This window comes from Camponotus vicinus, unplaced genomic scaffold (assembly GCF_025532165.1).
Source record: "Camponotus vicinus isolate PSW18456_S1 unplaced genomic scaffold, iyCamVici1.0 SCAF_3, whole genome shotgun sequence".
Lineage (NCBI taxonomy): Eukaryota > Metazoa > Arthropoda > Insecta > Hymenoptera > Formicidae > Camponotus > Camponotus vicinus.
Genome location: NW_028141967.1, coordinates 6,815,908 through 6,843,538, shown reverse-complemented (window position 1 = coordinate 6,843,538; position 27,631 = coordinate 6,815,908). Strand labels below are relative to the sequence as shown.

Sequence of the window (27,631 nt, the reverse complement as noted above, 5' to 3'; positions counted from 1 at the left end):
TAAGTACTTTTTGAGTTATGAGGCTTGAAATAATTTCTTAATTTTACATAAACCGTAAAATATCTTGTAAAATATTCATTTTTCGATTATCTTACCTTAATACTTTTACGTACAAAATAATGAGAGGAATCAACTGGTGTAAAAAAAACACATAGTTGTTTTGAAGAAAAAATATGTAATTTGCAATTAACAATTCCATATTTTTTCTTAAAAACAACTATGTGTTTTCTTTATACCAATTGATTCCTCTCATTATTTTGTACATAAAAGTATTAAGATAAGATAATCGAAAAATGAATATTTTACAAGATATTTTACGGTATATGTAAAATTAAGAAATTATTTCAAGCCTCATAACTCAAAAAGTACTTAACGAAAAGGTACTTAATTATAGTGTTTTGGAAAGCTCTCGAGATAAGCTACAAGAATATGCAATGACAAATAGTAGGTTCCATTTAAGAAATTGAAGGTGACCTTCATGTGACCTTCAAATAACTCTTCAAGGTCAAACCAATGATACCATCTTATGGCCCCCTCGAAACCATAAAACTTTTGTCTGAAACATTTTTCTCTACAATGCTTTGTTTCCGAAATAATTGCGTGCATTAATTAAAATGGCTCACCCTGTATATATATATATATATATATATATGTATATGTATGTATGTGTAAAAAAATTAAACTCTATATTGTAAAAAATATATTAATTATCTTTTGTATATTTTTTTTGCAGCATTATGACAACATATGAAGATTTTATTCAACAAAATTTTATTCAACAAGATTGTGACGGTATGCGTTCCATAAATGGAATGCTTGGCCATCATCGCGTATTGATACTACTAGACTAGTTGTACTATTGAAAACTTTGTATCAACCAATTAAGGAACAAGTAGATCTTCCGATCAATTCAATATGATCCAGTTTTATGTACAAGATCTACATGCAGAGCTATTTTAAATCTATTATATCAAGTAGACTATCGTGCAAAATTATGGATCTGCAATTTTTGCTCTCAGAGAAATCCTGTAAGAAAAAATTCTATCCATTTTCTTTTAAGCTAAATCATTTTAGCTAGACTAGAGTTTAACTTAATTAGATTTAAGCTAGCAATTGTTCAATTTTGGAAGTAAATTCAGCAGAATAGTAAGCTATAGGTCCTTGATAAAAATGACTAAAATAATATGATTTAGATTGTACAGATCATAAGATTTCAATCTTGTGTTATAGTATGTATGTATATACACAGCATATATATGCTATACACATAAATGAATAGAGTAAAAATCATTTTTTATTTATCACAAACATTTTGAAAAATATTAAAGTAGTTTATTTCTATTAGAAATTAAAGTATATTTTTATGTATTTCTTTATTATGATGTATTTACATTCATATTCTATTCTTTATTACTTCATTTAAATTCGTATTTTATTTAATACATAATTCTCTTGTAATATTCTCCTCTCTATATCATATAAGATATAATTTAAAAAGTAATCGTAAATTATTTATTAGGAGCATATAGTGTTCATAAAAATATGTATAAATATTCAAAATATAATAAAGAAATGAACTTAAAATGATGAGTTTTGTTATTTATTATAGAATAAATCAATAAATCAATATGCAGCTATTTTACCGACCGAATTACGCACGTCTAAAAGTCGTCTTAATTGAAATGTCTGAGACGTCTTTATAACATCCTGAGTGAGACATTTAATTATATCTTGATTGGGACATCTTGAGTGAGACGTCTTAAAACAATGCCCGACAGATATCTTAAATCGGGACATAAGACGTCTTAAAGACGTCATAAAGATGTAATTCTGATAACTTCTTAAGACGTCTTTAGAAATTTCATGTCGTCTTAAGACATCTTTAAGACGACATAATGTTGTGTGGGAACGAAGATTTTGGGTTCGACTAATATTTAATGAAGAAAGAAAATATAAGGAGGAAGTAATAATTTAATCACCCAGTCACAATATGCACATATTAATTGTTCCTGAATTAATAAAAAAATATAAATAATTTAGTTTTCTTTCTTTCAACTTTAATTATGGAAAATATACAATCTAACCTAATTTAATGTTAAGTGTAATAAATTGTCACAAAATTTAACATATATATCTGAAAATAAAACACACACACACACATATTTTATATTATAATAAAAAAAATTACCGATGACATTATTATTGTATATAAAAATAAATTTATAAATTTTATTTATGGACAAGAAAGACTAGATATGCTAGGTACATACATACGAGAACGCTAGGTATGATGTCTTTTGGAGAAACATCCTGATTGGTTACTCCCACTATACTTCTTTTCCGTTCTGCTTTTTCTTCTACATGGGACTGCACCACGGTCTTGTATACAGGTCTGGGCACATCGGCGAAAATATGTGAGCAGAAGTGACGCCAATATGGCGTCTACAGTGGGCCGATTACCAGGAGCGTAGACACGTTTTCGGCACCCAAAAGATAACAATTGTTTTACAATTTATATTTTTTATTGACATTAATACATTTTAATAAAATTATTATAATAAAATTAAACATTATATTTTCATAAAACGTAACGTGTTATAACAAAAAATAAATGTTAATTATTAACTTTTATAATATTTTGCTTGCCTCTTTTTTGTGGCACTTATTTTTTTTGCATTTTTATTTATCTGTTGAGAATATTGCCTCATCCTTAAGCGTAAATAGTATGTAATTGCATAGGATAGGAGTTCAGAACCATGCTCTGTGCAAGGAAATGAAAATTTATAGTTATTTAACATTTCATTAACTGTCTCCTCATAAACATTTGGGGAAGATACATGCTTTGAGAAATAAGCTTCGACTTCTCGAAGCATTTAAAAAAAATTGTATTAGGGTGGATTAAAAAACCTCTTGATTTTAAATTGACAATTTCAGCAGAGGGTAACTGGGAGAAGGCTTTAGGTATCCGTATAGCTATTTTACATATATCACAAGCAAAATGCTTTTCTATTTGTTTGCAGATGTATCCTGAAAAAAGAAACTAATATTATATTTTTAATCGGAACAAAAAGCATGGAAAATCATTGTCCTAGTTTTATAAAACCTAAAAAAAAATTTAATAAAAAACCTGCAAATAAAATAATGTGATTAAAGTACTGATACAGGAATTTGTTATGTGAGGTTCAAAAATTTTTAAATAATAATTATTTTTATATAATAATAATAATAATAATAATTATTATTATTATTACTTTTATATCAAAATAAATTTCACAGGTCATCATTAATTATCATCTTTATTAATAATTTAATAGTTAAATTATCAGTAAACATGATTTTCACGTAGTAAATTATACAGTCGACGACCGCTGCATGAGAATAATCATGTTCGACGACATCATCAAATTCCCACTCATTTTCTTCAATGATCCCATCCAATTTTGCCTTCAAATTTGTCATAGAGATTTTAGTTGGTTTGTCGTAAATGTCTTTTAACTCAGATAGGGTGATGAGAGTTTTCGGATGTGTTTTTGTGATGGTGCAATTTCCGCTCGCAGGTGGTTTCAAAATGCTATATATTGATAACAACTTATATAATTGGAGGAATGTTGGGGTCGAAGGATGATCATTGGCTCCTGCAGCTTGGCGGATTATTCCGAAAAATTTCTATAAAGAAAAAGTAAAAATTATCAGTAATTGTCAAAAATAAAAGTAAGACAAGACAATTCAAAATTTATATACCTCTAATGAATCCTGATTAATTCGTCCAGTTAATATGTATTTAAAATTATACGTTGTAGTTAATGTTTCACAAATATCCATAGTAGATTGAATTGTGACACGTAGACCCTCCGCTGTGTTGCTCGTTAAGAATTCCGATCCTTTTATTTTTCCATTTCGGAAGTAATTTTCCCAACAGTTGAGCCATTCGAGAGATGATTGCAGAACCTGTCATTTCGAACAGTATATAATATATTATGGTTATCTTTTAAGTAAGCTAGTATTTGAATATTTTATTTTCAAAATTTATGAATTACTTTAAAATCATTTCCAGAGGATGTGACTCCTTCATTCGGGGTTTTGCGATTGAGTGCATCAAACAAATCATTAAACCGTTGGCAAAAATCAATTGTGGCAATCCTGTAATTCAGGGACACCACGTGCTTTGTAGAATTTCAAGCCATGTACAATTGAGTTACTAAATATCTATAAGAACAAGAAACTATAAATAAGTGACGACTGTTAAGAAAGGTACAAATTAATAGTAGGTATAATATTAAAATAAATATTAAAATAAATATGTAAATATTATTAATATTAATAGTTATCATCATCATCATTATTAGTCGTTTGTGTATCGACGCCCTTTCGAATTTGTTAGTCGAGCTGCAGCCATAATTTCCTTTATGCACATTTTTTGTATTTCTGGCATATCTAATACCTCACATTTTTGGATTACATCTTCCTCCTTAAGCTTATTTATTTTTGCCTGTTGAGAGAGAACTAATTTTTTCAAAGTCTCAAATCGTATTTTTGAACGTTTTAAGGCACACTGTTGGCGATGAAACTTTTTTTTCCATAGATATGATAATGATGATGTTTGATGTTCGATCGTTGTTTTTTTATTGCAAATCTGTGAACACTTTCGGATTCGTTGTTTTTCTCGTAAAATACATTTTTTCACGCTCTTGCAGGCTTCACATTGTCTTTCATCCGTAATGATTGGACATCTATTATGTCGCAACTCAAATGAATTATTGGTGTGCCCAATATTTCCTTTCGCTAAATTTACATCATCACGCATAGAAATACCGCAGCAAATATTTAAGCTTGCAAATTTTTCAACTGTGTCATTAATATTTTCTAAGTTTTCAAATTTATTAGGAAATGAGAACATTGACGGATTTACACGTTTGGCACTTATCAAGTAAAGAGTTTTCATGTTGTCATCAATGGTCAAGCTTCTTCGTGTAGTAGGATATATGGATATATCATCATAATTTTGCAGATGAATCTCGAAAAGTACAATTTGTTTTTTGGATAATGTACAATACCAATTTGTTGGTAATTTTATCACAGATGGATTATTCAGTAGTTCCGTAAACAAATTATGTTCAATAAAAGTTTTGCTCCTCTGGTACTTTTCAGTATCTTCTATCAAATGTTGTGATACTTCTATCAAAGGTTGTGATATTGGAACTATGTTAAGCTGTTCATCTGTAATATTTTCATTTTCCTGCAAGTTTTCTCTATTGCCTATATGCTGCGGCGATATTGCTATTGGTACTGCGTCCTTTACCAGTTGAGCTCGTTTATTCGGAATCTATGCACAATAATTTTATATTAAAATGTTATGCATTAATTATTAAATTTATTTTTTAAGGTAATTTATATTTTATATTATAAAATATATGTAACCATTTACCTCGATAAGCACATTGCCATTTTCACCCTTGTGTTTGTAGCTTTTTATTATATCTTCTGTGCGGAAGTGTTTTTCACATACAAAATGTTTTGCCAACAATGGCTTTATTAATTGAAGCTTTTCTTCCCACTCTTTTCTTCGTTCATCATCTTTTGGTGCAGAAAACATTGATAATTTCACCTTGCAAGTAGCATAACCTGTATTACAACCAGGTACTATACATTTGTTAGGCATATTTTTTTCTTCGCGTTATCAACTCACTCAGCAAATACTCGCTAATCATATATGATATATAACTAATCACTTATATATGATATAATATGTGATACGAAGAGACCGTGTGCTAAACAGCCACAAATATACGGCACTATGTTGTCTGACAAAACATGTCAACTGCGCTTGCGCGTCGGCCTATTATAGTCGCCATATTGGCGTCACTTCGCTCACACCGGTTATAGTAGAGCTAGTATAGGAGTGCCCAGACCTGTATACAAGACCGTGGACTGCACCCTGAATACCACTGAGGACTACTGCACAGGACGCGGCAACGCGTTCCGCGCGGCGGAAAACGACGCGATAGCCAATCAGCAGATATATAATACCCATCGCGCATCAAAGTTGAACTCCATCCAACTTTTGTATTGGCTTACCGCGTCGTCTTCCGCCGCGCGTAACACGTTGCCGCGTCTTGTGTGCAGTAGCCCTGTGCAGTAGTCCTGAAACGTTCTTTTTAGCAGAAATGACGTCAAATACTGCTGTTTCTTTTAGCAGTGCAGTGCTGTTTAATGCAACAGTTCATTGCACTGCCTGCTCTAGATCTTCCCTGGCGGAAATAAAATGTAAACCGAGCGTTAACAAAGCATGAATTGGAGAGTAAATCTAATGTAACGGAAAAGTGACGGAAGCGTAAACGAAGCTATTAAAAGGCGTAAATTGAAACATCGAAACGTAAAGAAAGCGGCTATTAAGTGTTAGAAAAGCGTTAACGAAGCGTCATCAAACTCTCCGAAAAGCGTGAACGAAATATCCTTTAAATGTAAACGGAGCGTCATCAAACTCCTTAGGACCGGTTTTACAACTCGAGTTAACCCGAGTTTAATACGTTCAACTGGGTCCTGATTGGTCCATTCGCCACTTAAACTCGGGTTAACTGGATTGTGGAACTAGGCCTTAGGCAAGGTGCAAATGGTGGTGGGGATGGCAGCCATATTTCGTGTGGGCAAATTATACTGGGTGTTCAGTTCGTATTGTCGATGTTGTCAGATAAGTCTGTGGTACAATCCTCTTACAATCATAAAATAAACATTTTGGACACCTTATATAATATGCCCACACGAAATATGGCGTCACGTGCACACCTGTGCATCATGTCCGCCTGTATCTGTTAGCAGTCTAGTGTATTATAGAAGTCTGTGTTCTAACCGAAGTTTAGCTCGTTAAAGGTAGAGACCCTCTAATCACCCAAGGAGAACAAAAAGTCATCATAACGTCAAAATGATGTCAAAATAATGTCAAAACAGAGAAAATCACAATGACATCAAACCGGGAAAAAAATGACTGTATTTTGACCTCATTTTGATATCATTTTGACTAGTAAATCGTTCTTTTATATATTTGTATTAGGTAAAAGCAATAAATTCACAGGTGATAAGATAACAATATACAGGGTGATTCAGAACGATCCAGGTGTCCTTGCATAGATGTATTCCTGATGAGTTAATTCTGTGACGATTTTTCCTTTACGAAATTTTTGTCCGAAGCTTTATATTAATTTCTGAGATATAATTGAAAATAGTTAGCTAATTACGAGCCGGGTACAACGGGCATCTAATACAATAGAGAATAGACGGCGCGTTGCGCTATGCCTGTCCATTGTACCCGGCTCGTAATTAGCTATTTTCCATTATATCTCAAAAACTAAGCTTCGGACAAAAATTTCGCAAAGGAAAAATCATCTCAGAATTAAATCAGGAATACGTCTGTGCAAGGACACCTAGATCGTTCTGAATCACTCTGTATATATATATATATATATATACATATATATATATACAAATAATTAAAGTTACTATTTTTTGTAGTTCTTTAGTAATACATATATGTAGTACATATTATTTTATTCAATATAAGAAATATTATATTAACTTTATTAATAATAAAATATATACTATACTATATATACTATATATCAACTATATTATACATATATAACTTACTAATATTATGTATAAACTTACTTAATATTATGTATAAACTCTATGAAAATATAAGAGTATCAGTCTTTTAAAAAATATAAAGAAAAAAACTTCAGTCTTATTCTCAAAAACATATAAAAACTTAATAAAATTTCATACAAAAGTTTGTATTTCATACAAAAAAAAACTTAATAAAATGGCAGAAAATAAATGGCAGAAAATTATCAAGTTAATAAATAGGTGTCTTTTCTATTATAATTCTAAATACAACCAAAGAGTGAGGTTAGATAGGTCGATCGGTACATTACAACAGTTTTATTTCAATCTCTACGTTGTTAATACACACATAAAATCTAATTATAAGAAAAAAACTAAACAGACACTTATTAAGCACACACTAAACACAACATCCATATAACCTCTATCAAACAGAATCAAGGGACTATATTAATATTAATACAATTAATATACTTTTGATGGATTCATTTTCTTCTATATAGTCAAACCACGCTGAACCGCAACACAAAACTAATGGCGAAAACGCGAATGTTTTTTTCTTAATCCTTTTTTCTCTTGATTTTAAAAGCAGACTTCTTTGTTCTAAAGCACGATCTTATTGTACATATAAGACGCGCATGTTCTAAAATAAACAGCGCCTTTTTCGCGAGTGACTCTCAACCTTGACATGCTTCTATTATAGCCCATATTCTGAATCTTCTTTTATCGATAAAAGTGCCTCTAAAAGCGGTATATAAGCCTTCTGATTGGCTACAGGCCGCTTTTAGAAGCACTTTTATTGATAAAAGAGGATTCAGAATATGGGCCTATATATATGACATTATACAGACATATTAACATAATTATACTAGACCCGGAAAAAAAAAGTCCATATAAAATTGGCCATATATGGATTTTGTCAATATCTAATTATGTTTTGCCAAATATAGTCATATATGATATCATGTATGAATAAATATTATCAGATCTGAAAATTACAGCACTTTTCTCATATATTTCTCATATACTACATTAATTGTATCTGTAATCTTCTTTCTAAGCCTGTCACACATTAATTTTAAGTACCACTTAGCTGCTTCCCTAGTAGCACTTTATTGGAGCAATATTGGCTAACAATATATATCCAATATTTCCAATGTTGGTCCAATATCGCAAAGTAGACGCGATTTCATTTTGAGCCAATATTGAATTGTAATATTGGACTAATATATTTATTTTCATCTTTAACCAAGATTGGCTAATTATACATACCCAAATATTTTTACATTGGATATAGATCAGTTCTAATATATGACGGAATTCGCCATCAAAAAAAAAATTAACCATCTGTGGTTAATTTATGGAGCTCTGGAGCTCCTCGCAAAAGCCAGAGGAGGTGCGGCTATAATAGTCTGCACTCTTTGATTGATAAGTCGTGACTCGTGGGACTTGTGCCGCGGCCTTATATACTGCTTTAGATGGAGTCCCACTCTCGGGTTAGGTGTTTTCCTTTTCGCCACCTAGTGGCGACGCGCGAAGCTCACATATAATGTGTGAACATGCAATATTGGCACACATTTACATTTACTTAATAACTAGTATTGGTATTATAATGGATGCAACCATATTGGCAACACATTTATATTTATTTAGTAGCCAATATTGGTCATCATGGGCACTGCAATATTGGCAGAACACTTGCATTTTGTTAACAACCAATATTAATTTTACATTGGCAAATATTGGCCAAGACATTTCCAATATAACCAATATTGAGCCAAGGTATACCAATATTTTGCCAATGTTTTGTGCTACTAGGGTTCTATAATAATATAAATATAACTGTTGTTTTTAAATACTGCATAATAATTAATTAAATATATAATGCAAGATATAATTTTTAGGAAAAATTATATTTGTCTATATAAAAAAAGGTAAAATCATATATAATCTTAAATGATTATATATAATATCATATATGATTTATATCAAAGCATACATGAAACTAACCTTTGCTTTGGTTTTATACATGCTTAGATATGATATCAGTATCTGACTATGCCTGATTGTACAAAATGACGTGAGGTATCTAATATCATTTTTTATGATCAGAAATGGTCAGAGATGGACATCATATCTAAGCATATACAAAAACGTATGCTCTGATAAAATCATATGTGATATTATATATAATCATATAAGACTGTATATAATTTTACTTTTTTTTATATAAATAGACATGGACTTTTTTTTACCGGGGATATATAAGCGTATACCATAAAAAAAAATTGAATGGCTTGTTTGCAAATACATATAAAGCTAATCATTTTTTTTTCTAATAAAATGTCCACGCAGGTCACAATGACATCATTTTGACGTCACTGCAGGGAGTCTTGATATGAAATTGACGTTTTGAAGTCAAAATGATATCATTTTGATGTTATGGTGACTTTTTGTTCTCCTTGGGAGAGTCTGGACCATAGACATAGTAAGTATAGACCGAGCATTATATAAGCGTTAAGTATACGAAAAGAGAGACAAAAGATATAAGATGAGTTTCTTTCTCTTTTCAATGTCGGAGAAGTGGGGAGCACTTCTCCTCGCGCCGGTTCGTTTCCCCTATTGCGCTATAAAATACAAAACCAAACATTGTGTGATGGTTTTTATAAGCAGTGAACATTAATCTTAAAATATTTAAAATGGTTAATGCGTGTTGTGTCTGCGGGAAAGAAACAAATCCAAACGAAAATCGTACATTTCATTGGTAAATTTTTCTTAATGAGTATATAAAAAATTGTATGCATATAAATTATTAAGAACACATTCAAATTAAAATATTTCAAAAATATTTTCTTAAAAATACTAACTAAAAATATATTTTTTATCTTTCCGAAAAATGCAGACCTTAAACAGAAATGGTTTGAAGCAATTGGTAAAATTGTCAGTTATTCATCTGCTCGTATTTGTAGTGATCATTTTTCTAGAAATGATTTTAATCATGACACTACAAAAAGGAAACGTCTACTTTCAATTGCAATACCTAATAAGGAGAATAGGTAAATATCAATTTATCATTATTTAGAATTAATGGAGTTATTTATACATTTAATATTAAATCTTATACTTTTGTTTAGAAACAGTTTAGCACACAGGGAAATAAATGAGCAGATAAATGATTATGAAGACGAAAACTGTTTAAATCAAAACACGAATACTGTTATTAGAAAGAGGAAAATTAGTAATGTGTACGTATTTATAAGTAGTGATTACATATGTCAATTTAATTTTATTCAAGAAATTGTTTAATTATAGGCAAATGGATATCTGTAATGAAAATGTGCCACATAAAAAAATTTATTTGAATCTTCCAAATAATAAAGTTGCAACTTTAACAAGAAGCAACTTTACATCTGATGAGGCGTGGAATACATTTGTCAGGTCAACAATATATAGTAGGATGAAAAATAAATTTCTTATGGAAACATGCCAACGTTTTAGAAAAAAAATTGGCAATTTAGAAAGCTTATTGAAATCTCTGGGAAATAAGCGCTTATTAACAAATAGTAGTATAGATGCTATAAAAGTAAGTAATAATGCTAAAATATTTTATTCATTAAAGATAAAAATAAGATTAACAAAGATAAAAATAAACTTTTTTTTATAAAAGATTTTTTTTATAAAGACAGATCCAACTATGGAGTCAGCAAACTTCACTCAACAATAAATTCTTAAAGAAATGTCAACGACCTTCAAGGTTGGAAAAACTTTGATGTTTTAATAGTTTTTGCTTTTTCTATTATTTTATACTAATCATGATGTACGATGCTCTATCTATTCCTGTTTTATATTTAACAGAGCAATCAACTATAAGGGCAAATAATAAACGGGCAATTAATATATGTGAAGTGGCTGAGAAAATTTTGAGGCATAATAGAAGCATTTTATTTTCAAAGAAAAATATTATAGAATATTTAATTTGTCAATGTTTTTGTTTTATGCCAACTAAAATTTTTGTTGATGATTCTCATATGTTAGATCAATCTCCGTTATTTGATCATCGCCGCCAAGTTATTAAGTTAATTTTAAAAAAGTTTTTAGAAGTACGTTTACATTATGAAAGTGAACAATTTCAAAATAATGTTAATAGGCTAAGAATGCGTAATAATAAATTAACTCTGTTTCAAGGTCAATAAATAATGATTATTATTTAGGCAAATTATGACTTGATTTTTTTAATGTTCCTATATATTAATAATAAACGACAGTTACGAAATATTCTAAAAGAAAAAAATGTTATGTTATTTTTAGAAGAAATATTCTATCAGCTTTCAGTATATGTTGTAATGTGTCCGAAATTAAATGCCAATTGTGATTTTTTATTAATTATAATTAATTATAATTGTTATACTACATTAGCGTCGTCTGAGTATTTAAATCAGATTGCGCAGATTCTATTGCGCAGGCTCTCCCTACTACGATGATGTAAGAGAGAGAAAGAAACTCATCTTACATCTTTTGTCTTTCTTTTCGTATACTTAACGCTTATACAATGGATGCTCGGTCTATACTTACTATGTCTATGGTCTGGACATAAGATAGCAAGCTCTGATTGGTCCGCCATTTTTCTTCAATTCGCGCCAGTTTTATGGAATTTCTATTGCTATCAAATATAATAAATTATTAAATATTTAAAAAAATACATGGAAATTTTAATTTTTCTTATTTAATTTGTTTTAATATTATTAACTTTGCAGTTTGTTTAGAATAATCTCTTACATATAAAAAGGTATAGAAAAAAATTTGATTGAGTTTAAATATATAAAAAATAACAATCTGAATAACAGAATAAAAAAAATGTTTTTAAACATTACGAGAGAGAGAGAGAGAGTGAGTGAGTGAGTGAGAGAGTGAGTGAGTGAGTGAGAGAGTGAGTGAGTTGAAAATATAAACTTTGATAGTAATTAAATTGAAGTAATCAATTAATAGTTAAAAAAATAATAAGAAATAGGAAATAAGTAACATATATATATACATATACATATCATAAAAAATATTTATTGTATATATTAATTATTTATATTATACATGTAAAAAGTAATACATTATTTTATTTTAAACTATGATGCATCATCATCGATTTGCTATCGTAATATTTACGATTAATTAATAAAATTCTGCCGCACATCCAACCATTATTTATTACTTTACACTCATATGCGCAGTATAAATAAGAGGTTATGAGACATTAACTAAGAGAGAGTAAAGTAGCACATATTTCTCTCTCTCTCTCAGGATTTTGAAGAAAAATGTCGGACAATCTAACCTAACCTACTTATGTCCAGACTCTGATTAGAATTCGTATTAAGTTAGCCGGAAATTTTTCAGCCAACCAAAAATCTCCTTATGGAATCGTTTGTATTTCGTATGAAGATGTTTGAAGTGTGATTAAAAACGTTTGTGAGTAATTAGAATAATTATAAAAAATTAATTATTTTTACAGTATGTAGTTAGCCAACATAACTAAATATTAAAAATTCTCCTTATGAATCGTTTGTATTTCGTATGAAGAGTTTTGAAGTATAATTAAAAAGGTTTGTGAGTCATTCGTTTAATTTTAATTAAATTTTTTTATATTGTGAAGTTAGCCGGAAGCTATATAAAATGGACGCCGTCCTGTGATTGGTCGATTTGCTTATGGTAAATACTAAAATTTTCTCATGTGTACTGACTTTAAGTGTAAGCAAAACGAGCAAATTTATCTCTTTTGTAACTTTTAATCCATGACTAATTTATTATTAATTCCGCATAATCGCATAATATATCATGGATCGTGGATAAGCGTAGATAATTGAAATATGTTTTTCTACCAATAAATAAGTAAATGTTTTATAATTGTTTTATAATGTAGTCATCATTCAGAAAATGATCACAATTTGTGATTATGTATTTAATTGTTATTTTATATTCGCTTTCAAATAATAAACTATATAATAATAAAATTTATATAAAAAGATGGTAATATATGTAATCCAATTAATTATAATTGACAAAATAATTTCTTGTGAAAAAATAAGAGTAAAAAATATAGAAGAATTTTTTTTATAGCTTGTATAAAAAATCAGTTTTATGCTAAGTATATTATAATTTTCTGGACTGTAGTAATATTTAATATATAATTTTTGCTATATAAATATATATTTCTGATATAAAATCTATTTCTACAGATAGTAAGATCGGCTGAGTTATGTCACAGAATATCAGAAGGCTTACATCAAAATGCGAGAGAGAGGAGATGGCATATATCAATATGAATCCATTGCTGATGTTGTAAGAGCAAAAATAGAAATCTCTGTAGATTTTATTATTTTTGCATCCGAAAACTTGAAAGTTGCCCATGCCTTATCGGAAGTAAGTCTTCTTTTGTATTTTCAAATATATATAAGCGCACATTTTTAGCATATTCTTTTATGTTATCATTTTTTTTGTTAATTATTATTGATTACTTTGTTAATTATTGTCAATTTTTCAGATAGAAGCTAATATAGCCATAATAGATGAATACTACATAATAAAAACAGAAATGTAATATATATATATATATATATATATATATATATATATATATATATATATACACATATGTAATATTAATACAATACTACAATAAAATATTACATTTCTGTTTTTCATGTCCAGGTAATGCTTGAGTGAAATGATTGTGATGAAAAGTTTTGATCGATAATATACATAAAAATTCTGACGAAAACATTGGCAGAGAGAAAACGAATATTGTATTTGTGACAAAGTGCTTTTGATTTATGAATCAATCCCATAACATTACGGATTCCATTACAATTTACTACAACAAGTTGCACCAGATATTATGTAGTATTCATCTATTATGGCTATATTAGCTTCTATCTGAAAAATTGACAATAATTAACAAAGTAATCAATAATAATTAACAAAAAAAATGATAACATAAAAGAATATGCTAAAAATGTGCGCTTATATATATTTGAAAATACAAAAGAAGACTTACTTCCGATAAGGCATGGGCAACTTTCAAGTTTTCGGATGCAAAAATAATAAAATCTACAGAGATATCTATTTTTGCTCTTACAACATCAGCAATGGATTCATATTGATATATGCCATCTCTTCTCTCTCGCATTTTGATGTAAGCCTTCTGATATTCTGTGACATAACTCAGCCGATCTTACTATCTGTAGAAATAGATTTTATATCAGAAATATATATTTATATAGCAAAAATTATATATTAAATATTACTACAGTCCAGAAAATTATAATATACTTAGCATAAAACTGATTTTTTATACAAGCTATAAAAAAAATTCTTCTATATTTTTTACTCTTATTTTTTCACAAGAAATTATTTTGTCAATTATAATTAATTGGATTACATATATTACCATCTTTTTATATAAATTTTATTATTATATAGTTTATTATTTGAAAGCGAATATAAAATAACAATTAAATACATAATCACAAATTGTGATCATTTTCTGAATGATGACTACATTATAAAACAATTATAAAAGATTTACTTATTTATTGGTAGAAAAACATATTTCAATTATCTACGCTCATCCACGATCCATGATATATTATGCGATTATGCGGAATTAATAATAAATTAGTCATGGATTAAAAGTTACAAAAGAGATAAATTTGCTCGTTTTGCTTACACTTAAAGTCAGTACACATGAGAAAATTTTAGTATTTACCATAAGCAAATCGACCAATCACAGGACGGCGTCCATTTTATATAGCTTCCGGCTAACTTCACAATATAAAAAAATTTAATTAAAATTAAACGAATGACTCACAAACCTTTTTAATTATACTTCAAAACTCTTCACACGAAATACAAACGATTCATAAGGAGAATTTTTAATATTTAGTTATGTTGGCTAACTACATACTGTAAAAATGATTAATTTTTTATAATTATTCTAATTACTCACAAACGTTTTTAATCACACTTCAAACATCTTCATACGAAATACAAACGATTCCATAAGGAGATTTTTGGTTGGCTGAAAAATTTCCGGCTAACTTAATACGAATCTGATTAGAGGGTCTCTAGTTAAAGGAGGATTTACATTGCGCCCAAAGCTCACTGTATCCAATCGGACGTCATACATCGGACATTGGACGCAATGTAAATCCTCCTTTAACGAGTTAAACTTCGGTTAAAGTGAGTTGTGGAATTGGGCCTTAAGGAACGTAAACGAAACGTTATCGAACTCTCCGACAAACATGAATGAAATATCTAATATAATTTTTAAAGAACGTAAATGAAATGTCATCAAACTTATTGGCGAATACGAATCAAATGTTTATACTCTACTATATTTATACTGTACCGTTAATATTGCACTTTACATTGTAAATAGGAAATAAACGGATTATTTTCGTTTATTCGCTAGACATTTACTTGTCCGACTTATAAAATCAATTTAATATATGAAGCTCCTGCATCGAGATCAGAAATATCTTTAATCTTATTTGTTACTCTTTGTAAACTTTATATAATTTTCATAACTAAACTTAAATACGAGAAAGATAGCGCATCGCACGTCGCGTAACGGTAAACGAACGAACTAACAGATCCTTGCGTGCTCGCGCGAAACTTTGACGTCCTTAAAAATATTTCTTTAAATTGTTAAAGTGTAAGGGAAATATTTCATACATGTTTTGTGCAGTGTTTAAGCGTTGAAGAAATGTGGATGAAGAGTTTCTAAGTCAATCAATCATTGAAGTGTATATGAAGCGTATTGGAGTGCTTCGTTCACATTTTATGGAGCGTTTAGGAAGTGTAAATGAAGAGTTACTAAAATGTCAATCATTGAATGTACAGGAAGCGTATTGGAGTGTTTCGTTCACATTTTATCCCAAGGAGAACAGAAATGTCAAAATGATGTCAATTTGACGTCATATTGACCAAATTTATGTCATTTTTTGATCATTGAAATCTCGATCTCGGAAATGACTAAAAAATGACTTTTTATATTGACTTAATTTTGATCTTTTTAATTTTTAGAAAATGTGATGTATATTTCTCAGCTGTGTATATATATGCTTATTATTATAAAGATGTTTAAAAGTAAACATTTTCCATATTCAGATATTGTTGCAGTTCGCAGAAGAGTCTATTATAGTTACTGATTAAAAACTGAATTGCTGATTAAAATATTATTTTAAGCGACTTACGTCTTAAATTTGCGTCTTAATTATTTTTTTCAGTTATAACACATTGACAAATTATATTTATTTTTCTTTTAATACAATAATAATTTTTTATCATTAAAAAATAATTAATTAATAATTTATTTTAATGTGGAATATACTTTATTTTTTCAAAGTATTTATTATTTTTAATATATATATATATATATATATATATATATATATATATATATAATTTTTTATTAGTGAGTGCTCAGTGTACGGTGTCGTGTTATTGAAAAGTTGTATAGTATTCATATTTCGTACCTGCGCTGTTAGCGCATATCACGAATGCATTGCGACAGTGCGACACGTACGACTTGCGATAGTGAGCTTGCACGATCTTGTTCGCAAGTTCGCTAGACATTTTTGTTGAAGGCGTATTAGTGATTTCAGAAGTTATATAATAAAGAAGTGATTTTTTAAAAAGTGATTTTAATTTTAATTGTTGAAAAAGGGGGAGGTCTACAGAAGATAAAATTAAAATGTCGAAACAGTCTAAGAAAGAGGTAAAATACTTTGTCATTTTTATAGGTTATATTACACTTGATCTCAAATGTTTAATATTGTATGTATTTATTTATCAATGAGAGGTGGTAATATTATAATGTAGGATAACACTATAAACATTTCACTAAATAATAAGTATTAATAAAAGGTAAATGTTCAATTTGTTTTTATTAAATTTTAAGAAAAAATGCCCGGTAAGCAAAATGCGCGCAATTTGCCAGCAGATTGGCGACAGATTTCCACAAAAGTTGCTAGCAGATTGGCATCCGTTATGTCCGCAATAGGCTCACGATTTGCTAGCAAAACCTGCTCACAGAATCTGACAGCAGATTATTAGCAAAAACCGAGCAGGATCTGCTAACATCACTTGATGTCAAATTGTCGGCAGAAACCGAGCAGGATCTGCGCGCGCGTAATCTGACGGCAGATTGGCAGCAGATCCCGAGCAGAATCTGCAGCTTCTGGTCATTCATATAAATAAGTAATATAAATACAATAAAATTAATTACTACAGATGTTAAATAAGACTATTATCGGCGAGTTATCGGTTAATTACAATTTTCTTCTAATACAACATATAATATGTAATATGTTATATCGTAGTTATATCTCACATAGTAAAGGACTCAATTTAATTAAATTAATAATAAAGTAAATGGTGAAAATAATTAAATTTAACTTATAAAACTTGAGATATAATTTATTTAGAATTAAATTCTTCCTTTATGCTTCAAATAGGCAGTAAATGAATAATTATCCATTTATCCTATTGATGCCAATCAGTTTAATATTCTGAATCTTATCTGCTTGTATCACATATCAGAAATTAAAGTGATAGAAATAGTTACTATATTTTTGATCTTTTATTAATAATAGCGACTTTATATATATTTCTGACAGAAATTTGATTGCGAGAAAATACATCACATAGCGGTAAGCGAAGGAACTATCGAATCAAATGCAGATTGTTGCCAATTTGCCATCAGATCACGCATGCAAACCCTGTTCCACTTCTGCTGTCAATCTGCAGTCAAATTGCGCGCACGCAGATTCTGCTTGATTTTTGCCGACAATCTGATATCAAGTCATGTTAGCAGATTCTGCTTGGTTTCTGCCACCAATCTGCGTCAGATTCTGTGAGCAGACTCTGTTCGAGTTTTGACATCAATTTGTCAACTTAATTGGTAATAACAGCTTCAGTACCAAATTTGCAGCCGTTTTGCTAACATTAGTTGATAGCAGACACTTGGCATGATATGCTTTCTACAGACTTTGCTATCTGGGTGCATGCACCTATTAATATATTTGATTTTTTGCTTATAAACACAAAATATACAGTCGCATACTCAACTTTAAATGAATTACTTTTTAATTATATGAATTGTAATGTTTAATAAATTTAATTTGGGCTATAGATCTTGTCATGAAAAGAAAATTATATGCTCAGGCTTCTAAAGCCAATGCTAAACGTTTCCGTGAAGCTGAAATTGAGGATCAATTGATTGAGATGGAAAATATATTAGATGGAGCATGCTCTAATCCCTCTCATGTTTTACCTGCTGTGCACATTGAAGAAAACCATAATGTTCAGGATAATGATTTAATTGTAGAAGACGTATTACATAATCCACCAAATCATGAAATTGAAGATGCTGAATATAGTGAACACAGCAGTAGTGATGAAGCAGAAAACGAATGTAATATTGAATATTTGAGAGATCGTCCTATTAATGACATAGAGGCATATTTATTGAACTTTTTAACAGAATGGGGTGTTCGAGATGTATCATTCAAAAAAATGGATAAGCTTTTAGCAGGATTGCGAGTTATTTTCCCTGGTTTGCCAAAATCATATAAAACAATTCTTCATACTCTTCGTACTGTGAATATTAAAGAAGTTGGTCAAGGTCTAATGTGGTATAAGGGTATAAAAGTTAACCTTGATGAAATATTAACTGAAGACTATTTGCAAAATAAAAATCAAATTATAGTGGATATTAATATCGATGGTGTTCAATTATATAAGAGTGCAGATGATCAATTTTGGCCAATTTTAGGTTGCCTTAATGGTGACAAATTTCCTTTTATAAACGGTGTATGGTATGGGCATTCAAAGCCTGATGATTTAGAAGGATATTTATCGGATTATATTGAAGAAGTTAAAAATTTGACTATTAATGGTTATGAATTTAATGGTGAAAATATTACTTTTAGTATAGGTAATTATATTTTAGATGCCCCAGCTAGACAATTTATTAAGGGCATTCACAATCATAACAGTACATTTTGCTGTGAAAAATGCACAGTTAAAGGTGTTAGACATAGAAATCGTCAAGTGTTTTTATATGATAATGCATCTCTACGTACGGATGAATCATTTAAAAACAGAAATCAACCAGAACATCATAAGTACACTTCACCTTTAGAACGGAATTTACAATGTGGAATGGTGTCCACGTTCAGGCTTGATCCGATGCATCTCGTGTATGCAGGAATTTTTAAGCGATGGTTACAGTTTCTCTTTGGAATCATTGTAACAAGGGGCAAAATTAATAACAGAGCTAAATCTCAATTGTCTCTAGAAATGTTACGTTGTAGTCCTTGGGTACCTATAGAATTCAATCGTCGACCTCGATCTTTTTATGAAATATCTAAGTATAAAGCAACAGAATTCAGGCGCATCTTATTGTACGATGGTGTGCGAATCTTTAAGAACACGCTACCTCCTAACACATATAAGAATTACTTACTTCTACATAGTGGAATATATATACTGTCCAGTCCAACTCTAGTGCAAAATCAAATTATGCTCAATGCTGCTCAAGAAATTTTAAAAGAATTTATAAAGCACTCGTCTCAGATTTTTGATAAATGTTTCGTTGTTTATAACGTTCATTGTTTAATTCATTTAGTCGATGAATGCCGAAATCATGGAAGTTTGGAATCATTTAGTGCTTTTAAGTATGAAAATTTTATGGGCATTATGAAACGACATTTGAGATCTACTTACAAGCCTTTACACCAATTAATTAGACGTGATGCAGAAACCAAAGGACGGTTTGTTACAAAAAAAAAAGACAGATGAGCCCAATAAAATTTTGTTGAAAAATCAATATAATGGAGATAACCATTTTGAGGGAGAACAGTTTCAGACTGTTGTTTTACATAATGTTACTCTTACTAAGAACGAAGCAAACAGCTGTTTTAAAACTAAATGTGGAGATATTGTAATCTTGGACAATGTTATCCGAACACCTCAGAATCGAATTTTCCTAATAGGATATAAGTTTATAGAACAAGAAGATTATTATAATTTTCCTATCCCATCTTCTGAACTTGGAATTATGAAAGTATCTCGTTTACAAAGTCACAGAACGGCTTATAAAATTAAACATTTTCTTTGTAAATGTGTTCTTTTTCCTGATAATGAGGAAACATTTGTATGCATTCCTCTTGTACATTGCAACACTCAGTAGAATACCAGTAAGAACTTTTATTTTTTAATTATATTTTATTTTACAAGTTATTGATTTGCAGCCTAATATTTTATTGTTCTTTTCAGTTCGCAGTTGTGGAATTTGATGATTCATGTGATGAATCTCAAACACTAATAGAAGTAATTCCTTCCAAATGGTTATTTGATAATAATACTAAATGCAAGTATCCATCTAAAAAAGATAAGCTTAAAACTACTCGTTTGGTCATGTCAAAAATAGATCCAGGACAGGATTGGGATATTTATAATCTTCAATTTCATCATTACTATAGTAAGTGTGTAACTTTCGGAGATGTATTATCATATATTTTGTGTTTGAATATAAGTTCTTTTAGTACCAATATACAATATACTTAAAATGTAACTACATTTTGTTTCATTAAAAAATGAGTTTCAGTATTATGTGTATTTTATGTTATATCTTTACGCATTTTCTCACTTGCAGGTACCTACAATACTGCTCTCAAAGCAGCCAAAACTGTTTTAGAGGGAGAAGTTGCTCAAACAGAAGCAGAAACAGATTATACTCAACCAAGAAAAAGAAAGAAGAACAGAAGATACATATCATCTTCATCAAATGATGAAGAAGTAGATGAGTCTCTATCAAATGTTCCTCATGGTACAAGTAGTGAAGTACCTGCACCAGATTCTCGTCTTTCAAATAAATTGAAAGTACTTCTTAAAAATAAATCTATGAAAACATCAGCTATATGTCAACAAAAAGAAACATCTGTTGGAAAATTATTCTCTCGTAATGAGTCACGTGTTAAATCTTCAAGCCTTTTAAAGTCAACTAATACATCAAACAAAAGTCCGATACAGCAGCATTCTTCACAAAATAAGGGTATGTCCATATTCTTATTTCGTGAGTTATTTTTGTTTCTATAATTTTAATAACAATCTTTTTATAATCTTTTATAATTTTGTAATCTTACAGTCTTTTTATCATTTTAGTTACACAAGAAAAATATTTATCTCCTAAAGACTGTAACACACAAATGTCAGAAAAATTTGTGACCGCAGAGCCATCGCAATCAAAAAAAACCAAACCTCTCAATAAATTGCACAACATTGTTTCACATTTAAACAAAGAAAATTGTCGTAATTCTTTTAATAGTAAGTTACTTTATTTCTAAATAATAGTGATTTTCCATGTTAATTATATATATATTGTATATATATATATATATACAGGGTGACCCATTTTAACTTAGGCAGCCAAATAACTCGAAAAATAAGCAAGATAGAGAAAAATGTTTTAGACAAAAGTTGTATGGTTTCGAGGGGGCCATAAGATGGTATCATTGGTTTGACCTTGAAGAGTCATTTGAAGGTCACGTGAAGGTCACTTCAATTTTTTTAAATGGAACATCCTATATATTTTTGTACATTCTTGTAGCTCATCTCGAGAGCTTTCCAAAACACTATAATTAAGTACATTTTCGTTAAGTACTTTTTGAGTTATGAGGCTTGAAATAATTTCTTAATTTTACATAAACCGTAAAATATCTTGTAAAATATTCATTTTTCGATTACCTTACCTTAATAGTTTTATGTACAAAATAATGAGAGGAATCAATTGGTGTAAAGAAAACACATAGTTGTTTCGAAGAAAAAATATGTAATTTGCAATTAACAATTCCATATTTTTTCTTAAAAACAACTATGTGTTTTCTTTACACCAATTGATTCCTCTCATTATTTTGTACATAAAAGTATTAAGGTAAGATAATCGAAAAATGAATATTTTACAAGATATTTTACGGTTTATGTAAAATTAAGAAATTATTTCAAGCATCATAACTCAAAAAGTACTTAACGGAAAGGTACTTAATTATAGTGTTTTGGAAAGCTCTCGAAAAAAGCTACAAGAATGTACAAAAATATATAGGGTATTCCATTTAAAAAAATTGAAGTGACCTTCACGTGACCTTCAAATGACTCTTCAAGGTCAAACCAATGATACCATCTTATGGCCCCCTCGAAACCATACAACTTTTGTCTAAAACATTTTTCTCTATCTTGCTTATTTTTCGAGTTATTTGGCTGCCTAAGTTAAAATGGGTCACCCTGTATATATATATATATATATATATAATATACATATATTATATATTGTATTATATTATATTTGTATTAATTATTATATAAATTATATAAATTCCGTTTCTCTTTTTTGTTTCTTGCATAATTGATTTTGTGGACTGTTACAGTTTTTGAAAAAAGCTCATCTCAATTAACTTTGGATTATAATGAACAATCCGTAATATCAGACAGTTCTTCGACGAATACTGTGTCTGTACATGTACATGATGATATCTCAAAGAGAAAACAAAATGCTTTCTTAAGAGACGATAACAAAGAAAAGTCATCTCCGGCCTTTGATGATTGTAAGTGAATTGAACATTTTTTTCTATCACAATTTTCTGAGTGCACTTGCATTTAAATTAGAATTATATGTATATATTGCATTTGCAATATATATATATATATATATATATATATATATATATATCTCAATTGTATAGTTTTTTTAAATTAAGTTAAAATTTTATATGAATTGATTTCATAAATATAAAATAATTTGTGAATTTTTTTTACTACATTTTATTATGTCTTATTCAATCACTAATGGAAATAGAAATAACAATTCTAATTTTGATTCAGATGATAAAAACAACAATGATTACAACGAGAATTTTACAAAAGATAGAAGTGAATCTAGTGTTTCAAGAGATGAAGAAAGAACTTTAACGCCATGGATAATAGCAATAGATCATCTCCAAATTCACCACCATTGCAAGGTAATATGATTTTTCCAATAATCTCACTTTTGAGAAGTGGTTTTGCACATTACTTTTTTCCTAATATATATTAATATATATTATATTTATTTCAGGTTTATCGAATGCAGATCGTGATTTGCTGACGACGACATTAAGCTATTTGAAGAAGCTTCATGGTAATGATTTTTTTTGTACTAATTTATATAACTGCAGTTATTACGTATGATACATTTTCTGATCATTAATTAATATTTTCGTAGGACCGGTTGTATCTAATCTTGATAGAGATTTGCTTCGAGATGTATCAAGTAAGCTTGACATAGTACTAATGAACCAACGTCGCATCTTAAATGAAATATTTCCTGGAGAAGCTGTGATAGAGAGACCTGAAAATTGCTCCCCCCTTCCATTGCGAGATGAGAAGTCATTTCAAACATTTAACGAATTTTTAAAAGATAAAGTTGCTTTTTCTCAATTTGTAAGTATAGTTGATCTTTTTGGGTATTATTATTTATATATTGGGTATTATTATTTATATATTTTCTACAATATATGAACTCTTCTTTTTAGCATTTATTTCTTTCTTTAAAAGTCAGCTTGTTGAAGATATTTGTTTATTTCAGATCAACTACCTTAATGCACATATTGTTGATGATTCTGACCAGTGGAATGCTGCTATTCGTCTCATGTCCATCGTATTACACAATGAGCTTGCAAGACAAATTAGTTGGAAAGGAACTAAGGGAGTGAAAATCTCTTTTTATGGAACTAGAATCAAAGAAGCTTTGTTTTGTAAGTTTTTCTATAATTTTTTCTTATTTTTAAGATATTAAGTCCTCTGATTAATCATTGTCATGTATTAAATTATGAAAAACGAGAGATTACATGAACTTTTCCTTTCTTTTTCTTGCAAATTAATTTATTTCAGTGATCAAAGAAATCAAAGAATTGCTAGAAAGACTTACGTGATTTTTCGTTTTTAACTTAACACAATATTCAATATAATTGCAATAAAATTAAAAGATCACTTTTTTATTTCTTGTCCATTTCTGTTTAGGTGCCATAATGAGTCGTTTTAAAAATGAATCATTGAAAACAGCTGAGGAGTCTATGAAGCGCTGGTTGAATACTTCTGGTCAACGTAAATGAAAGAATAATAATTTTTACTGTGCAATGTTTTTAAAAGTGATATTTATATTCTCTACTATATACTTTAATATTAACTACTTTAATATATTCTACTATTACTGTGCAATAATAACGTTTATAAATGATATTATTTGTAACATGTAATATTATTTGTGATATTAATAATAAATGTATCATAAACAGTCAAATATGTTTATTAATTACTATCTTAATGTCTCTAGCAATAATTTTGAACAGTCAAAAAGGAATGTCAAAATTACGTCATTGTGAACATCAAGACAACATCAAAATTTTATACAATTTGATGTCATTTTGACGAACTAAAATTTGACCATATTTATACATCAATTTGATATCATTTTGACATTTCTGTTCTCCTTGGGATGGAGCGTTTGGGAAACGTAAATGAAATATTAAAGCGTAATGGAAGCGTAACGGAATGCTTCGTACACACTTTATGGAGCGTTCGAGAAATATGCATGAAGATTTAATCGCGAAGAGATAATGGGAAGTCAATGAAGCTTCTAAGAAGCGTTTATTCTGTTCGTTTACGCTTCTTTGACACTTCGAGAAGCGTTTAATTTTCACCAGGGAAAGTTTATAAATAAATTATATAAAATAAAAAATATCTTAGATCTTATTATAAACTATAAACTAAATTATAAATTTAAAATTATTAACTTTGTAATTGTTAGTAAATTTGTTTTATTGTGATAAGCATATTCGAAATTATAAAAATTGTGTGCCGCTCACTGTTAGAAAAACTAAAACATAACAATTGTGCGGGATTGCTCCGCACGTTGAACACCGGCACATACCCGACAGGGTATCGGGAAAGGAGGAGTGAGAAGGGAATGACACCAATTGACTAATAATTCAATCACAAAAAAAACATCAGTTTAGTAACTCAGATAGTCGTTTTTCACAAAAAAAGTTATCGTCACAAGTTCACAATTATCACACTAATTATTTCGGAACACTTTAGCGCGAGCGTAGTCGCGGCATTGGTCGCGAGAGCGAGCAAGACAGCGGATCGACTCTTGAGATAGAGCGAGACCGCGATACTTTTCGCCGTGAGCGAGCGAGACAGCGGATCAACTTGAGATAGAGCGAGACCGCGATACTTTTCGCCGTGAGCGAGCGAGACAGCGGATCGACTCTTGAGATAGAGCGAGACCGCGATACTGTTCACCGTGGTGGGTGGTGGAGTCCGAGGTCACAGGAAAGTGGCTCAACGTTCATATAAGAATGGAGGCACTCGTTGCTACTATGCACTCGCGCCCGGCTGACCGATCCTTGCGGAATGTGACTGCGCGCGTTGTGGAATCTCCGCGGCACAATCCGATCACTGGTTTTTTTTGTAAGGCACTTCCGAACTGCCCAGACTTCACCGGAATTCGAACGCGTAACGAAAATTGCGAGTACGGACTCGTTTAGATATCGCGAGAGCGGAACTCCAGAAAGTTTGACGAACGACAGACTTATTTAGTTGGTCTGAGAGTGACTGCCACGACTGCGGAGCATCCCCTACGGTCAGGGGGTTCGGACGAAGAGTCGTACGATCAGATTGAGCCTATCGGAGATTAGCACGTAGTATCGCGTGATTTCGCGACGCGATTATTGGCCAGGACACGATCACGCGTCGCGGCCGTGAAGGTCCTGGCGCCTGGCGCAATAAGGATAGCAGATATGGATCGAGGTGCCCCTTATCACGCATTGATGGCGCTATCGATCCGTTTAGGGCTTTGTCTTCTTTTCGTGTTAGATTCGCTATGAACCTTAAACATACCGCCCGCCTCGAAACGGTAGTTTTGAAATATATTTTTAGCTTTGGTAAACAATTTGTTGGTTTGAGCGATTCGCAGTTTAGATTAAGGAATCGCCGCCCGCCATGAGGACTCGTGTCCTGAGCGATGATTTTTATTGTCGCATAAAGAAATAAGAGCTAGCGCTTTTTGAATAGTGAATGAATACGGTGTACAAGTTAACGGATTAACACTTTTGACAAGAGAGACAATTTTTAATTTAGCCTTAGCTGGTCGTTTTCTTCGAGTTTGTCGGAGGCTGACGAGGCAGCTTCGATTGGAAGCATACAAAATTTCCCTAAGGGTCGCCTGTACTCCGATTGAGCGGTTCGTATCGTTACGACGCGCACTAGACCATCAGATCCTTTATGACATTTTGTTACCCGACCTAGTTCCCATTTACAGGGCGGGAGTAAAGGATTTCTTCTTACTAGAACCATCTTGCCGACTTCAATAGAAGGTTGCATTTTTTTCCATTTGTTTCGTTGCTGCAACGTATTAATATAATCAGTCTGCCAGATTTTCCAAAATTTTTCGGTTAATTGTCGAAGTAACTGCCATTACGATAGCCGATTTTCATTGATTGACAATAAGGAAGGTTCTGGATTTAACGTAAGGGCAGATCCGATTAAAAAATGCCCTGGTGTTAGTGGTTCATAGTTGTCTAACGTATCTTTGAGGGGCGCGATCGGCCTAGAATTAAGACAAGTTTCTATACGACAGAGAAGCGTAGTGAATTCCTCGAAAGTTAACGTGTGAGATCCGAGGACGCGACGTAAGTGATGTTTTACGCTTCGGACGCCTGATTCCCATATCCCTCCGACGTGCGGGGCATGGGGTGGAATGATTTGATTTGAGAACTTTGGGTCTCGAAGAGCAGCTTGGTACGCTTTTGTTAGTTGTGTATCAGCACCAGCGAAAGTGGTGCCGTTGTCAGAGTACATGTTTGACGGTAACCCTCTACGAGCACAGAAACGCGAAAAAGCATTGAGAAATGCTGGAGTTGAATAG

General features: G+C 30.5%; 3 protein-coding genes and 2 long non-coding RNA genes across 11 annotated transcripts in view; 3 read left to right on the top strand and 2 right to left on the bottom strand.

Annotated features, from left to right (window-relative positions):
- Positions 1-15,340, bottom strand: part of LOC145968892 (uncharacterized) — a 55,026-nt gene extending 39,686 nt beyond the window's left edge. Inside the window, exons 1-3 of the long non-coding RNA XR_014437906.1 lie at positions 15,191-15,340; positions 14,660-14,843; positions 14,293-14,538 (exon numbers count right to left, since the gene is read on the bottom strand). This is a non-coding gene — a long non-coding RNA (uncharacterized LOC145968892). The remainder of the gene's footprint in view (positions 1-14,292; positions 14,539-14,659; positions 14,844-15,190) is intronic.
- On the bottom strand, positions 3,278-7,434 carry LOC145968890 (uncharacterized). Its single transcript, XM_083094764.1, has 4 exons — positions 5,426-7,434; positions 4,038-5,323; positions 3,742-3,948; positions 3,278-3,666 (listed from the first exon to the last, which is right to left on the bottom strand). Exons 1-2 carry the CDS (start codon positions 5,657-5,659, stop codon positions 4,343-4,345), a joined length of 1,215 nt encoding a protein of 404 aa, XP_082950890.1. The 5' UTR covers positions 5,660-7,434; the 3' UTR covers positions 3,278-3,666; positions 3,742-3,948; positions 4,038-4,342.
- Positions 10,512-11,375, top strand: LOC145968891 (uncharacterized). Its single transcript, XM_083094765.1, has 4 exons — positions 10,512-10,673; positions 10,752-10,862; positions 10,930-11,200; positions 11,300-11,375. Exons 3-4 carry the CDS (start codon positions 10,934-10,936, stop codon positions 11,339-11,341), a joined length of 309 nt encoding a protein of 102 aa, XP_082950891.1. The 5' UTR covers positions 10,512-10,673; positions 10,752-10,862; positions 10,930-10,933; the 3' UTR covers positions 11,342-11,375.
- LOC145968893 (uncharacterized) lies at positions 13,400-14,188 on the top strand. 2 transcript variants are annotated; one of them, XR_014437907.1, is made up of 3 exons: positions 13,400-13,494; positions 13,842-14,025; positions 14,147-14,188. It is a non-coding gene; the product is annotated as an uncharacterized LOC145968893 (long non-coding RNA). The 2 variants fall into 2 exon arrangements; XR_014437908.1 differs by having other exon boundaries at positions 14,151-14,165.
- Positions 15,341-17,158: 1,818 nt separating the features above from the next.
- On the top strand, positions 17,159-24,067 carry LOC145968889 (uncharacterized). Of its 6 annotated transcripts, XM_083094762.1 has the most exons (9): positions 17,169-17,383; positions 20,297-20,867; positions 20,947-21,151; positions 21,326-21,724; positions 21,835-21,996; positions 23,094-23,270; positions 23,548-23,684; positions 23,780-23,842; positions 23,927-24,067. In XM_083094762.1, exons 2-8 carry the CDS (start codon positions 20,811-20,813, stop codon positions 23,807-23,809), a joined length of 1,167 nt encoding a protein of 388 aa, XP_082950888.1. In that variant the 5' UTR covers positions 17,169-17,383; positions 20,297-20,810; the 3' UTR covers positions 23,810-23,842; positions 23,927-24,067. The 6 variants fall into 6 exon arrangements, with proteins under 6 accessions (XP_082950886.1, XP_082950883.1, XP_082950885.1 ...); XM_083094763.1 differs by lacking the exon at positions 20,297-20,867; XM_083094760.1 differs by lacking the exons at positions 20,947-21,151; positions 21,326-21,724; positions 21,835-21,996; ... (2 more) ...; positions 23,780-23,842; positions 23,927-24,067 and having other exon boundaries at positions 17,159-17,532; positions 18,800-20,814.
- The last annotated feature ends 3,564 nt before the right edge of the window (positions 24,068-27,631 follow it).

What these genes read in the sequence shown, in the direction of transcription:
- LOC145968890 (XM_083094764.1), bottom strand. Translation starts at nt 5,659, where the DNA reads ATGCCTAACAAATGTATAGTACCTGGTTGTAATACAGGTTATGCTACT. An exon ending in ATGGCAATGTGCTTATCGAG is followed by an intron (nt 5,324 to 5,425) that starts GTAAATGGTTAC and finishes TATTGTGCATAG; the next exon opens with ATTCCGAATAAACGAGCTCA.
- LOC145968891 (XM_083094765.1), top strand. Translation starts at nt 10,934, where the DNA reads ATGGATATCTGTAATGAAAATGTGCCACATAAAAAAATTTATTTGAAT. An exon ending in GTAGTATAGATGCTATAAAA is followed by an intron (nt 11,201 to 11,299) that starts GTAAGTAATAAT and finishes TTTTTTATAAAG; the next exon opens with ACAGATCCAACTATGGAGTC.
- LOC145968889 (XM_083094760.1), top strand. Translation starts at nt 18,808, where the DNA reads ATGAAAAGAAAATTATATGCTCAGGCTTCTAAAGCCAATGCTAAACGT.